At 36.2% G+C, this 16,548-nt stretch overlaps 1 protein-coding gene across 1 annotated transcript in view; it reads left to right on the forward strand.

Annotated features, from left to right (window-relative positions):
* Positions 1-218: 218 nt before the first annotated feature.
* Positions 219-16,548, forward strand: part of LOC121728684 — a 43,138-nt gene continuing 26,808 nt past the window's right edge. Inside the window, exons 1-4 of the mRNA XM_042116912.1 lie at positions 219-2,154; positions 4,265-4,503; positions 5,120-5,337; positions 6,604-6,746. Coding sequence (XP_041972846.1) covers positions 384-2,154; positions 4,265-4,503; positions 5,120-5,337; positions 6,604-6,746 — 2,371 coding nt within the window. The 5' untranslated portion in view covers positions 219-383. The remainder of the gene's footprint in view (positions 2,155-4,264; positions 4,504-5,119; positions 5,338-6,603; positions 6,747-16,548) is intronic.

Consider the following 16,548-nt stretch of genomic DNA (forward strand, 5'->3'; position numbering starts at 1 on the left):
CTGTATCGAATCCTGCTCATACTGAGGTACAATAAAATGTGTCAATCAATCAAACTTCTGTAACACAATCAATCCGATCGCCATCAGTCCGTTTCGTGAGCCGGACAATCGCCTTTGCAACTCTATTTTTAACTCCGTTGGCTCCCTGCCATGAGACGTTCCCTTGCTGGTATACTAGAATTAACCTCGGCTGGGAAAGTATATATAATTCTTTAATTTTTACCGAGCGGTAGAGTTCAAATCGCTATATTTAATATATTTCCCTTGATTATACATTTTCAGTTTATCGAGTGAAGTTTTGCGCGTGCGACCGAAATAGCCCGGGCCGCAAGCTGTAACATTCAGTTGCGCGGATGATGGCGCCGTGAGAGTCGCTCGCGGCCATGGTGTGCCACAGATGGACGTTAGTTGTAATATTATTATGTATTCCCCTCCTAGTGACAGTGATAAGTGCATTCCGTGTGCGGCTGCCAGGATATTCCCACGACGGTAAAGCGGATTTGAAAAAACACAAATGTGAAAATTGTGAAGTGAATGAACCTAACCTTGACCAAATTGTAAACATTAAAAGGCCAGATATCGTGAAACATTCTAGCGAAAATGTGAAGAGGCTTCTCTCTAGCGATACGAAAGCCAAGAAAACTCCCGCCGCCGATAAACATGTAACAAGTGACACAAAACTAGGCCTTAAAAGTAAACAAGAAGTATCAAACGATAAAAATACGAATATAAAAAAACCAGTGTTTGTGTTTGATTTTGGTGATGATGATTCCGAAGATATAGACGACGACGATGGTGATGAACTGGATGATGGTGCAGAAAAAGCAATTTTGAAGTCCTCTGACTTAAAATCAGATTATATTGCAAAATTAAAATCATCTCACGAACATTTAAATAAAATTATTATTGAGAAAAAGCAAAAAGAAGATGACGAGAATGATGTTGACGAAGCTAGTGTAGAAGAAGATGACAATAACGATAATGATGACGACGAAGACGATGATGACGACGACGATGATGATGATGATAATGATGATGAAAATGATAGCAAGAGCAGTTTAAAAAGAGACGCGCTTGGTGATGATGACGATGATGATGGTAACGACAATGACGACGATGATGATGAAGACGACGATGAAGATGATGACGATGATGACGACGATGATGATGAAGATGATGAAGATGAGGACGAAAAGGAAGAAAGTAGTTATGAGCGGATGATAAAACTAATCAAGAAAAGAACTAGCGAAGCTGTAAAAGGTCGTTCGAGTGAAGATTTAAGTGATGAAAATTCAAAAACTAATAATGAAATTGAAAAACTTAAGCTCCTAATACACACAAGTGAAGCTGATTTACCAGAAAAATCCCATTCAAAGGAAAAAACCGACAAAAAGGACACAAAAACATTAGATTCTAAAAAGTCAAAAGTATTATTAGAAGAAAAACAACACAAAACTGAAAAAGAAAAAAAGAAACCGATGGAAAAGTCTAAGCCAGAGACTTTAATAGACCAGAAAAGCAAGGTAAAGGAAAGTATTGATCCGAAAAAAGATAAGCCTACCACATTACAGGAAAAGTTAAAGCCGTCAAAAAAAGATGACGAGAAAACACTCATCAATGATAAACAAGTTAAAAAGGGTGATAATAAAAAAGCAGAAGAAGTGAAATTACCAAAAAAAGAAGATAAAGTTAAACTTACAAGTAATATTGAAAAGTCTACTAAAGAAACTTTGGAAAAAAGCAAAGACAAGAAACCGGAGGGTGATGATAAAGCAAAAGTTATTCAGAAAGAACTCAAAATCGAACCGAAAGAAAAACCACTTCTTATTCCAAAAACTTCAGCAGAAAAATCAAGTGGAAACGAACGGAAACGTAGAGATTCGCAGGAATCTATAAGTAATATAGAGAAGCTTTTGAAGAAACGTGAAACAAAAGAAAGAGATGAAGTTAAAAAAAACGAGAAGAAGAGTGATATCCAATTCATGACCGACGCTCTAAGAAGAAGGAATTTGCTGCAGAGTGAATTCGAGGATATGTACGCGTTTTTACCATCATTCGCACCAAATTTCTCCCGAATACACAACGCCGAATGTCGACGCCACGGCCAAATATTGCTGAGACAACTACGAGGCACCAAACTATGGGCATTAAATAGTAAGTTACTTATGGAAATAATATTATTATAGTAGATCAGATAGCTGTTATAGTTTTAACTGCTTAAACATGGATACAGTACTACGAATAATAAAAACTAAGGAAACGCAACTTCCATATTTCAACCGTTTTGAATTTGGTTCGCACACTAAAATATGACAATAGCAACGAGAGACTTGTTAGTCTCTCGTTACAAAATTAAACCGTTGACAATAATTGTCACTCTTATATTTACACTAATAATAATTGTACTTGTCACTTGTATTAATACACAAAATTGATGCCCGAATACATGCATAAAGTATGCAATATGCATTCGGGTTTCATTTTGTAGACACGTGCAACAATTTTTTTTAAACACTTACTCTCCCTTAGTTTTTAGGGTTCCGTACCCAAAGGGTAAAAACGGACCCTATTACTGAGACTTCGATGTCTGACCGTCTGTCCGTCTGTCCGTCCGTCCGTCCGTCTGTCTGTCTCCAGGCTGTATCTCAACAACCGTTATAGCTAGACTTCTGAAATTTTCACAGATTGTGTATCTGTTGCCGCTATAACAGCAAATACTAAAAACAAAATATTTAAGGGGGCCCCCATACAACTAACGTGATTTTTTTGGCCTTTATTGCTCGATATCATTAATGGCAACAAGTAGGCACTTGATACTTTCACAAAAGCCCTAATTATATGTCTACTTAAATAATTAATAATAATATTAAAATAAAACAAAAATTTAAGGGGGCTTCCATACAAAAAACCCAATTTTTGGACAATTTTTGCTCTACAACGGTACGCGCGGTAACGGTAACGGTAACCCTTCGCGCGCGAGTCGACTCGCACTTGGCCGATTTTTTTTTAATTATTCATCAGTAGCTCTAGTAGCTTGGTAATACTTATAAAATATACGAAGCTAAGACAACGAATATTGTATGTATGACTGGTTCGAGTTTGACAACCAACTGAAAGTTCAAAAGTTCCACGAAATACGTGTGACACTTTTTAGTTTCAGTTACTCTTCCATAGTATTTGTTATTCGTAGGTCATACTAATTAATTTAGTGAAAATTAAATTATTGAAACTATGTTTGTCGTGGAGCTATAACATGTAAGAATAAATAAGAATAAAACGTTATTTATGTGCTTTACACTCATTTAAATATTAATCAAACTTAAGTGTACCTTATGTTTTTATGATTCGCATTAAAATTCTAAAGCATCAGCACATTTGATAGAAAAAAACATGCGCTTAGTAGGCGCCAGATGTTTTTAAATGAAGTACATTCCTCACACTATAAATACAATACTATGTCATTGATAAAATAACTTTTGTATGTATATTTTTGACCGTGGCATAATGCTTTGTGAGTTACAAAATTTTAGTTGAACTTAATTATACATTAATAATTATTATGTGTGATATTTTAATTACAATTAAAATGTTTTGTTACTTTTTACAACAATACTTTATATTTACATCAAAGATATTTAGAGAATAAAAAAAACTTTAACTAGATCCTCTGATGTTAACATTTCGAGTTCTCATTTGAGATTAGTGTTAATTGTGTAATGTGTATCATTCTTGCGAGTTTGTTGTATCAAGATTCAAGAGGCGTTTTGATAGACATAATCAGATGCTCCAGTACATATTATATCAGCAATATACATATTGACAGCACAAACATCGTAAATGAAACAAATATGTTGTATGGCTTTTATTAAACAAACGTTTGTCGAGCTCCTGTAAACACTGCGATGGAATTATGAATAAACAATATCTATTTGTTTATCTCTTAAAATAAGTTTAATTTATGTTTGGCTTATCAATTTATTTAGTTAAGTTACTGTTCAAATAGTCTGGTTAACACTCGTTAATCACCTACGTATTTTTAAACAAAAGTATTTTTACAGACCTTTCTAATTCAGGTCACTACACCTGCTAATTAAAATTTGCCCTAAAGGTCGAATCTAAAAGTAACTCTCATAACTGATGAAACCAAAAACTTTGCACCCGAAAAATAAAACAGAACTATCGCTTGAATTCAGGAACTTTAAAACACAAACGTCACGAACTGTCGGCATTCGTCCTTAGGGGTTTAAGTCATGTATTATTACAGTGTTGGATGCGACGGCGAAAATACCCTCGGGGCTGTTACAAGGCAACGGCATACAGTTGGGCGACTTCGACCAGTGCCTCGGCACCCGGGCCAGGGTACAGCTCGACACGGGCAGCGTGGTCAAACTCCAGGGGAAGTACTGTCTGGCCATGCTGGACGTTAAAGCGAACGTGCCAGAGCTGGAGGTACCCGTGTATTTGGCGCAGGGAAAACATCTCTTCAAGAGCAGACTGGACGATGTGAGTTTGAATTTCATTAAAGGTATATTCTGATATATTAAAGGTATATTCTGGTATTTTTGTTGTGTCTAAAATGTAATTAACCGACTTCTTTTTCATTAGGATTCGGTTCAATTCGATATTCGATCTAAATGAATCTGTAAAATTCAAAGGATCGAATTTTAAATATTAATTTAGAAATACAATTGCGTTTATGCGACTTCTTATAAATTTTATACAACATGTTCTTACTTCGTTGTATCAAAATGACATTAGCGCACGTGAATCATACATTTTTTCGGGATGAAAACTATTCTATCCCACGACTTGAAGTATTTGCGTACCTACCCATCGGTTTTGCGGCTTAAGCGGTAATAGATAAACAGACAATTAGTTATTTCCCTTGCAGATGTGGAAGAGGGATGTTGCCTGATACACGCTAAGCCTACTAGGTAGCCTTATCACGACTGTACTTTTACTGTAACTTTTGTTAATGAAATAACGATTATTATTATTATTATTATTATTATATTAATTATAGTATTAAAATGAATGCAACATGTCCTACTCGGGATCCAAAAAGTAACTGGCACCGTAGTGGTTTAGTTGATGAATAGTTGGATGATAATTTGTTCAGCCAGGTCACTTCGTACCAAGATTTTCTACGCTGAGCTGGGGCGTCTGCGTACCCTCGCCCTGCGAGCCCCAGGATGTGGAGCTGATGCTGCGGGATGCTGTCAAGCATTACCAGAAGAAGCTGGGCGTGACGATACGGATCAAGGTGGAAGAACACGACTGCCATGTGAAGCAAGGCGACTGGGAGGATTGGCTGGAACTACCCACTATATTTACTTTGTAAGTTTATTTCTGCTTAAGAGAAGTTTGATTATTGCACTAAATATTTAAAATTAGTTTTCTACCAAGCCTAGACTTGGTTTACACTATTACAGTGTTATAACTTATTACATTTTTCAAATCTATTTTTTTTTTGTTGATAGACTATCACTGAATAACTTGTGAAGTCTTCTTAGCCTACTCCCGTGAATATTTTCACATTTCCAGAAGTAACCGTTTAGCTGGTAGAAGGATGGGACACTGGACTCTAACGATTTTTTCCGCTTTGAAATTTCATAATATTTCACAAATGGATCCCTATATCGGAAAATAATATATATGAATACTCGGAATATTTTTTAAAAACCTATCCAACGACACCCCACGTTGGGGTGGACGCGAAAAAAATAATATCATCCCCGTTTGATGTGTAGGGGAGGTATAAGTAGCATTTTGTCGGCATCGTTAATATTGTCCGCATTCATGCCGAATTACAGCTTTGTAGGTCCTATAGTCTCTGAGTAAAACCGCGGACAGATAGACGGACAGATGGACAGACGGATGGACAGACCGAAATTATAAGGCTTCCTTGTTGACTACGGAACCCCAAAAAAATCTTGGACTTTTTTACACAGGAAAAGTCACTTTGCAGATTAAGACAGAAACTTTGTATAATAAATTAGTTACGTAAAAAACATCGAATAGCTGTTTTTCTTTAATTTGCATCTATGGGCTTTCCGCCATATAGTTTTTTTTCTTATTTGCAAACCTTTTTAACTTTGACTAAAAACTTTAACTTTTTTCTATTATTCTATGTTTTACGAATTATTGTCACCTGTGCTAGTGCACTGTTTTGCTAAAGATCACTTGATAATTATTGACTGAGACGATAGTTGTACTGGATACTTGGTCTGTCTGAAAATTTTATTGGAATCCAACAATATTTTAAAACAGGAAACTTTCGTACATAGCACTCAAATAAAATCCATAAAAATAGACATAAATTTTAACCAAAAGGGTCACGTTTAATAAATAACTATTTAGGTACTAGGTTAAAAAAATATCAAACTAGTCAGCTTAGGTATAGTAACCAGTTAAACAAGTAATACGTATATCGTCATAAAACACTTTACGGTGATAATTATACTATGGGAAATTTGGTATATCTATTTAATTTATAGTTAAAAGTCAAAAGGCCGATCACATAATTTCACAATATAATGAGACACAGACTCACTTTGAATTTATAATATTAGTTGATTTTCTCAAGATACATATTTTTTTCAGATCATACTATTTGGTGGTTGTGCTGATAGTAATAGTAGCAACAGTACAGGAGTACTTAGCCAGGCACAGTTCAGAGAGTTCAGAGGAGGAAGAAAAGGATGGGGAAAAAGAACCAGAAGAGAGTGAAAGCAAGGAGAGTACGGGTAAGGAAAAATTTTTAAGTAAGAAATTAACCTGAGCCCCTAGCCAAGACGTTTTCTATGTCGCTTCTTTATAGAATCGCCGATCAAAATGTATGGATTTGAACGTCAAGTTCATAATATCATATCGAACGCTTATGTCCATTCCATACATGGGCCATGGCCCTTGGCATATAATATGTTAAAAGAGAGAACGTTAATATAAGAGAAAGAGAAGAGAAGAGAAGCAAGGGTCAGTTCTCTCTTTTTCCATGTTTTAGATTTTCTTACTCTCCTTCTTTAAAATTTATGAGAGGGTTAAAAATTTTGGGGTGAAAATTGAAACTTAGGAACTTCTAACAATTTATGTCTGCAGACAAAAGGAAAATTGTCCTGCTACTATGTTATACCAAATGTTATTATTGTTAGATATTGATACCTTTAACAGGCTTCGCCTGTGAAATTTAGGCCTGGTAATACCCCGGGGGTATAACTTTGAAATAACTTTTTAAGCCTTAATTTTAAGAGATGCGCGTGCATAAGTTTCTAATAATTCTAAAGGCCTGATTACACCTACCGAGCAAAATGGCAAGACAGTGCTCTCGGCCAAGTACTCGATATGTCTATTATGGATGTACTCGGCCGGGGCACCGTCTCTGGTCTCACCACTCTACTCTGTAGTTTCCATCAGGCCTAGGGTTTGGCCTGTGCGTTTATAATCATCCAGCTCTATGTAACTTGAATTTAAAAATGTATTTTTTTGTATGTGTAAGTATTTATTTTTCTTTTATTGCCATTATTACGCTGGTTGAGAAATCTTTTTTTATTATGAAGTACTTTTTATGTTATATTGTAGGCCATATGTTACAAAAAGTCAGAAAGCATCAGATAGCCTCCAGATATAATATAGAACTGCAACAAATCATATTTAATTAGTGTTAAATATTTGTATATTGCTATTTAAATTCAAGGATTCCTTAACTGCATAATATTGGGTTCGGGCATGTCATTACTACTTAAATACAGTACCCAAGGTAATATTATAATACTGACTGGGGTCATGGGAAACTGTTATGAGCCTTGTCTAAGGGTAGCTGTTATGAAAGTCAGAAATAGTACATTACGTACCTAGGGCAGGATAATAAGAAATGTCTCAGATCACAATATGTTATTGTTGGCCGTTCTCAAATATATTGTGATCTGAGGCTTTCTTATATTTTACTGCCCATGGTGCGTATACTTTTTGTCTCATCGACGGAGGAGGAAAACGGCAACATTTGTTGACGTTTTTCGCCCCAAGGTGAGAAAAAATTAATTTTATCAAAAGAAATTAAGTATTATTTCTCAGATTATGTTTTTAAATAACGTTGTTAAAAGTTGGTAGCTAATTAATTGTGATATAAAAGAATATCTTTTTTCAAGGTGTTAAAACTTTTGACAACTTTTGGCAAAAGAGCAGGTAGATAAGTTGTTTATTAGCTTTAATATTATTAGTTCTTCTCGGCGGGGTATTTCCCGAACCGGTGGTAGACAACGTAGTTTCTTCGTTCGACTTTCAAAAAGTGTATCATGATACCCATTTTGAATAAAAATATATTTTATTATTATTTATCTTACTTCTATCTACACGTAGCCTGTAACATAGTATGCCGTATGAGCAAAAGGTGACTCCGAGGAATTTACATTTTTGTTGCCAAAAATAATGCTACAAAATTATACATAATATTTCATCTTTAATATTAAATGGGTGTGTGTCTAACATAATAAGTAGTTTGGACTTTGAGTGTCGGGAAAAGATCCTGTTTAAAACGACCTTCGTCCACGAACCACGACATAGTCACCGAAATCTGCAATTATGAGACATGCGTCAGATAGGTCAAGAGCGGTAGGTTACTGAGGTCTCCATAAATTACGCAAGGTGTTTAGGGGAAGTAGGTTCAGCTAAATCGTGCCAACTCTAATGTGGGAGGAGGGTTCTTAGAAAAATCACGGAAATTTTCGAAGCATGATGCACAGTTGCGTTAGTTTTTAACCCTCGACCAAAATTGATGTGTCATACATTTGACGTCTCTGTCTGCGTATCATCTGTATATCTGTCCGTGGCATCGGAGCAGAGTAGACAGAATTATAGAGTACTAGCTGTTGCCCGCGACTTCGTCCGCGTTAGCATAGAAGATCACTTGATCTACTATGCTAACGCGGACGAAGTCGCTTCGTCGAATAATACTTTCGAATAATACTTCGTCCGCGTTAGCATAGTAGATCATGTGATCTTCTATGCTAACGCGGACGAAGTATTATTTATTGTACAAAAATATTCAATGTTCAACAGCATTGACTTTCTTACGATTTTATTTATATAGATGTTCCGCGCGGCTTCGCTTGCGTAATTTAGGAATTTCACGCGACCGTACATTTTTCCGCAAAAAAATAGCCTATGTCCCTTAACGTGGTCTATTCTTCATGTTTGCCAAATAACATAAAAATTGCTCCAGAAGTTCTTAAGAATCTTAAGATAATAAGCAATTTCATATAATTTCCCCCGTTTTTTCCACATTTTCCTCTATTTCTTCGCTCCTATTAGTTGTAGAATAATAAAATATAGCTTATGGCCTTCCTCGTTCCTGAGATTAGCACGTTCAAATAAGCCCTTTCAAATAATTTCCCCCCGTTTTTTCTACACTTTCCTCTATTTCTTCGCTCTTATTAGTCTTAGCGTGATAAAATATAGCCTATAACCTTCCTCAACAAATGGGCTATCTAACACTGAAATTTTTTTTTAATCCGACCAGTAGTTCCTGAGATTAGCCCGTTCAAATAAGCCCGTTCATATAATTTCCCCCGTTTTTTTCACATTTTCCACTATTTCTTCGCTCCTATTAGTCTTAGCGTGATAAAATATGGCCTATCCTTCCTCGATCAATGAGCTATCTAAAACTGAAAGAATTTTTCAAATCAGACCAGTAGTTCCTGAGATTAGCGCGTTCAAATAAGCCCTTTCAAATAATTTCCCCCCGTTTTTCCCACATTTTCCTCTATTTCTTCGTTTCTATTAGTCTTAGCGTGATAAAATATAGCCTATAGCCTTCCTCGATAAATGGGCTATCTAACACTGAAATAATTTTTCAAATTGGACCAGTAGTTCCTGAGATTAGCGCGTTCAAACAAACAAACAAACTAACAAACTCTGCAGAATTATAATATTAGTATAGATATGCCGACTTAGGGTCAATTCAGACCGCAACGTGACGAGGCGGGGCGACCTAAATTTGTATGGATTTGACAGATGTCGTCAGCGTGAGACGTCTTGCGAATCTGTCAAATCCCTACTAATTTAGAAATGCATCTACGCGTCGCGTTGCGGTCTGAATTGACCCTTAGAACTGATGTAAAAATTTTTAAATTTGACTTATTTAAATGACGAAAATCGTCGCTAGGGTTGTTAAATTGTTACCTACGAATTTAAAACTATGACATATTTGCTGGACGTGTTCCTCTTTGGTTGTATTGTTGTTTGTGTTTTGGCACATGCGATTAAAATTGTCAGAATTCAATTTTAAATTCTTTATTTTAAATATTTAAAAATAAATTATATCAGCCAGCGCGAGGCACATTCCGTTGATAATCCTAGTGAAACCCGACGAATTTGAGAGATATTGAAACCTGTCCGTTTCTTTGCAGTCGAACTACTGGTAGTTATGTCTATTGTGATCGGAGGTCGCTAATTCGCTGCACCCAAACGAGTGAATGGATTTGGAATTTTGATATATTTTTTGTTGTTGTTGTTTTTTTTATTCTATTTTATTTAAGGAACTTTTTTCACAGAGTGAATATGTCAGTCCCATCGTAATCTATACAATATACATAATACAATTGATACTATCTACGTCGGCTATACAATGCAAATAACATACTTGCAGCTACTGATTTTGGCTCGGACAATAAACCGTGAAAAGCACCCATATCTTGTAAATTTAAGCCAAATTTTGATACAAGTATGTTTCTTTCAGTGGCGTATCGGACACTTTCCATTAGTACGTGATGTAAGTCTTCAACTTTGTTACATATTTCGCAATTTGGAGAATCTGTCTTAAATAAATACCCAAAGGAATTCAATGGAAGGTGTCCTGAACGCATTCTGAAACTAATAATAATCAATCTGAACCTATTTATACAGAAATCTAAAAACCACGGTATACGAGGAGGCTCAGATTATAAACTCTTATACCATATTCCTTTAATTTTGGATCTTTCATCAAAATTTTTTGTTGTTTGAAATCGGATAATATGACGAGAGATTTTTTAGAATTAATTGAAATAGTTAATCATCAGCCCGCTTAGTGCTTGAAAATTTAGATTCATGAAAGCTTCTTCCTATGGTTTGATAGGTTCAATACTTTGCATTATGATTTTTGACTCTTAATGGAGTTTTGTATTAAACTTTTTTTTTCAATTTTTTTTTAAACTTGTTACAATTTCTTCGGACAACTTCAAAAATATGGCCAAGTATCATAATAAGTTCGATGAAATTGTGCTTGCCCTTCAAAATGCTCGACTGGTTTTTCATGTTTTGCGGCGAATTATGCAACCCCGTGTAATTGCCCTAGAGATTACGAAATTGGTAACAAAACCCGCGAATGCACAGTATTTACAATTTATATTGCTAATCCATCTTAATATTACCAAAAGTGTGTTAAAGTCTGTCCGTTACCTCTTCAGTTTAAACCATAGGACTAATTTTGATGGGTGTGCCAATTAAGAGGAGTCCACACCACCCATACACACGGTGTCCCCTGTTTTCTCCCTGGATAATGCTAGTAGAGTTATATTTTTTTTCCTGAATTTTTACGGCCACTAATACAATGTCTCTATGTTTTCTTTTTTTTCATAATTTAATTATTAAATAAGATATGAACGTTCAAAAACCCAAAAAAATGGCCAGATTTCTGTCCGTGGGAGAGCCATGCTTCGGCACGAATGGGCCGGCTCGACCGGAGAAATACCACGGCCTCACGGAAAACCGGCGTGAAACAGCGCTTGCGCTGTGTTTTGCCGAGTGAGTGACTTTTTTTTCATTTCTCTAGCCCCTGGTACACCAGTAGTGCTAGCACGGCGACCAGCGGAAATGCGAAAGTATGGACAAACTGTGGAAATAAACTTAAGGTGCCGTTCCGATCTTTTTTCGTTCCGAAAAATTCAATTAAAATGCCACTTTATGACACACTATAGTATATGTCATAATGTAGGATATTATTTGAATTTTTAGAACTATACTCTTTCATAAAGTGGCTTTTTAATTGAATTATTCGGAACTAAAAAAGATCGGAACGGCACCTTAAGTTTATCTCCACAGTTTGTGACTATAGTCTGTCATAAAGTGGCATTTTAATTGAATTATTCGGAACGAAAAAAGATTGGAACGGCACCTTAGGTTTATTTCCACAGTTTGTCCATACTTTCGCATTTCCGCTGGTCGCCGTGCTAGCACTACAGGGGCTAGAGAAATAAAAAATAAAGTGCTCAGAAGAAGATACATCCTCTTAACGATAGAGAGCAAAAGATAGTTTTATCACGAAAAATGTGCGGTTCCTGCGCATTTAACAATTTAAAGTTGAGGACAACATCTTATCTGAATCAGTATTTGGCATGAGCATGGTGTAATTGAGATAACGAGTTAAAATTAAATAAACAAATAAAAACAAAATGTTTTACCCATAATATTAAGCCCGGCCGCACATTTTCCGAATTTCTGATCAGAAAAATTCAGATGCCCCGCCCGCTCATACATTTTGACACGTAAGAAATTCTGATAGTGTGCGGGGTCTACAACAAAATATATGAACAGAGTGCGTTCCGGCGGCCGTCGGAATTTTTCTGATCAGAAATTTCGGAAAATGTGCGGCCGGGCTAAGGGTTTCACTTTGAGTGTCATTCTGTCTTTTACTTCTTTACGCTCATTGCTCAAACAACCAAACTAATTTTAACGCTTAGTATGGTGATACGTTGAGTAATAACTTATAACGGACATACAATTTTTTTTCATCCCTGAAAGATATGGTTATCATGAAGCAAACGAAATTAATAAGCGAAATTAGAAGGCATTATTCGTTTTATATTTGGATTGTGTAGTACAAAATGAAATAAGGTTTATTATTTTGTACTGTCTACACGTAATAAGCAGAAAACCTTCGGTTAATTGTTAAAAATGTTGACTGTAGACCGGTGCAGCGAGAACTGCAGCCAAGTGCAAGTTGTGCAACAGAAATTGCCCTATACGTTGCGAAATTATCAACAAAAAGTTCGTACAGCCCACCTATGGATCAAGACCTTAACCTGAATTGTATGCAACGAGAATTCGACTCGATTGTGTTTAAAATAGACTCGGGCGCCCTACTCCCGAAACTTATACGATTTCGATTTACGATTCGATTCGATCCCGATTCTGATTAAGCTTCGATCGTGATCCTTACCCTGAACAAACAGCTTCCTTACTATCGAGAATCGAGTCAGCTCGATCTCAAAGCTTTTGCTACTTCCGACATATATTAACTAGCGCAAAATCGTGCCGTGGCTCAATTTGGAACTAATTTGATCTCAATGACTTTTCCCACTCCTGACAGCTATACTAGCGCACGATCGTGCTGCGGCTCAATTTGGAACTAATCAGACTCGTAGCTCAAAATCGTATCAGTTTCGGGGGTAAGGCTGCTGAAATCAAAATCGACATCGCAAGCAACGAACTAGAAACTTCTATATGGTAATAGGGAAAATAATTTTCCCTGTTACCATCTAGAAGTTTCAAGTTTACTCTTTTGCGTTATTACTACGCAAAGGTTGTTTTGGGCATGAAGGGTAAAAGACAGTCTGTCTCTTCCTCTTCACGCCCAAACCGCTGGACCGATTTTGCCGAAATTTGGTATGGAGATACTTTGATTCCCAGTAAAGGACATACAACTTTTTATGGTTCTCGGCGTTAAACGACTTTTGCTGCAACGGAGAGTCGCTCGCACGTCATCTAATCAAATAATATATTTTATAAAAATGGTAAGACGGCAATACAATAATTTTTTCACGACTTTATACAGCTCTGTAAAAGTCGTGAAAACTGGATCAAAATTGGATCAACCAACTTGGCTAGATAATGACCACGGGGACATAGGCTAGTTTTCTCCTTTAAGCTTTTGTTGTATAGTGTGTTATAGATTCGATACATTATATTATATAGTTGAAGCCGACTATTAAAGTGATATTTATAGTGCGAGCCAACTGACAAGGTTGTGACTTGTGACTACATAGTACATACTCGGGACGTTTGATGCCGTGAGTCGTGACGATTGACGGCTAAGTCTGGGTTAATTGTTATACAAGGTCCAATTTCATCAAAGTCTGTTGAAGTTAATGTTCGAGTTATCACGTTACTTTTTTGTCATGTCTTGTTTCTACTAATGAAAGAGAAAACATGACATTTTAACAAGCCATTATCACTAACAGACGATGGTGAAATTGGGCCTTAGGCTGATAAGTGATATATTATATTGATCGCTCGCTGACCGTCGGCGCCGACACAGAAATATCCACACTAACATTAAAAATGTGAAAGTTTATCATTATGTTATCTCTTTACACTAAAACTATCGGCATAGAGATACTGTATATGCATTCGGAAAAGGACATAGGGTAGTTTTTATCCCATATCCAGGTATTTAGATAAGAAGGAATTTCGCCACAAAATTGCGGGCAACATCTAGTATTATAAATTACTAGCTATTTGACCGAGCTTTGCTCGGTATTCGATAAAACACGAATAAAATGATATTTTCTAAAAATGATTCCTAGCTAGATCGATTTATCGCCCCCGAAACCCCCTATATACTAAATTTCATGAAAATCGTTGGAGCCGATTCCGAGATTCCAATTATATATATATACAGAGTGTAACAAAAATAAGTGATAATATTTTAGGGTATGTACGTGTTCCTTGTAGAGAGTTCACTGTTAAAGTAGCAGCGCTGAAAGACCAAAATTTTTTTTCACTTTTGTATGGGAAAACTCGTGACGCTCGGGCTTTTGCCCATACAAAAGATATTTTTTTTTCATCTTTCAGCGCTGCCACTTTCACAGTGAACTCTCTGCAAGGAACAGGTACACACCCTAAAGTATTATCACTCATTTTTGTTATACCCTGTATATATATACAAGAATTGCTCGTTTAAAGATATAAGATATAATTATTTTATTAAGCATATTGGGCACTCGTGATCAATAATATTATTGCGAAGCCTTAAAATCACTCTGTATAAGGTGGAGCACGAATGCGAGGGTATGAACTTTCTCCTAATTTGATCAAAGGCTGACATTGACATGGATTTACAAAGTTTAATGTTTGCTATTGACGTTGAAGCGTGAAAGAAATGTTGCGGTCAAAGTCGGCGGAAGACATTTACAAGTTTGCCGAAAATATGAAATTATTGCTAAAGTGAACACGTACTGACTGGTGACTGGACTGATAATGATAAAGTTTGACAAACATACGTACGTTACGTGGGAGAGCCATGCTTCGGCACGAATGGGCCGGCTCGACCGGAGAAATACCACGTTCTCACAGAAAACCGGCGTGAAACAGCGCTTGCGCTGTGTTTCGGCGAGTGAGTGAGTTTACCGGAGGCCCAATCCCCTGACCCCTACCCTATTCCCTTTCCTACCCTCCCCTATTCCCTTCCCCTCCCTTCCCTACCCTCCCCTATTACCCTATTCCCTCTTAAAATGCCGGCAACGCACTTGCGGCTCTTCTGATGCTGCGAGTGTCCATGGGCGACGGAAGTTGCTTTCCATCAGGTGACCCGTTTGCTCGTTGGCCCCCTTATTTCATAAAAAAAAAACATAATATCTACATAACAAATAGGTTATTATTTTTAATAGTAATTGCGACGTATAAGGTCGAAGTCGCCAGTATTATCGAGAAACTTTCGTATGTTTAAAAATCATTAGAAACTGTCTTACAGTATTTTTAAAGGTAAACTCCTTGTCACTTTACGCTTCCGGCGTGGTGTCGCATGTGAAAAAAATCGTAAGGTTAATTTTTGTAAGGTCGTATAAATGTTATTAAATAGTTATAGTAATTTTATTAACAGCAGTAATATAATATTAACATAACAATAGAATAACATTAACAGTGCACTGTTAGATACTTATTATTCAATCATTAAATACTAGATAATGCCTGCAACTCGTTACATTTCCGCAACAAGAAACTTTCCTATGTCCTTTTCCGGGATTCGATAAAGTATCTGCAATCTGTATACCAATTACCAGCTCTTTAAAAACGGTTACGAGGTTTAAGCGTGAAGAGGTGACAGACAGCTGACATAATATTATAATATACAGACAGACTATAACATTAATATGGATTATAAACATTTATTATTTTTCTTTAATTTTTTCTAGCAATAACTTAAAACGGCCAAGTTTCTTCGTTAACCGTAACACATAAATAAAGTAGATCCCAAAAACTCGTGTCGTTCCTCGGTTGTAAATAATTTATTATGTAAATAGGGTACATCCATTGTAGTGCCGCAATGTTTTGTCTTCTAATATTTTATTTATATGCTTTTAAAGTTCATGCTAGTTTTTCATCGCGGTTTTAGTTGCTGTGTTTTATACAGGGTGAAAGAAAACTAAGTGATAATACTTTAGGATGTGTACAATGATATTCTATATATACAGATATGTTACGTCCATACTATTTTCCGGCTTAAATCTCTTCCGAACAATTTTCAAATTCAAAATTGCAAACATTGACAAATTTGACAGATAAGTGAAACAAAAG

Source organism: Aricia agestis, chromosome 7 (genome assembly GCF_905147365.1).
Source record: "Aricia agestis chromosome 7, ilAriAges1.1, whole genome shotgun sequence".
NCBI lineage: Eukaryota > Metazoa > Arthropoda > Insecta > Lepidoptera > Lycaenidae > Aricia > Aricia agestis.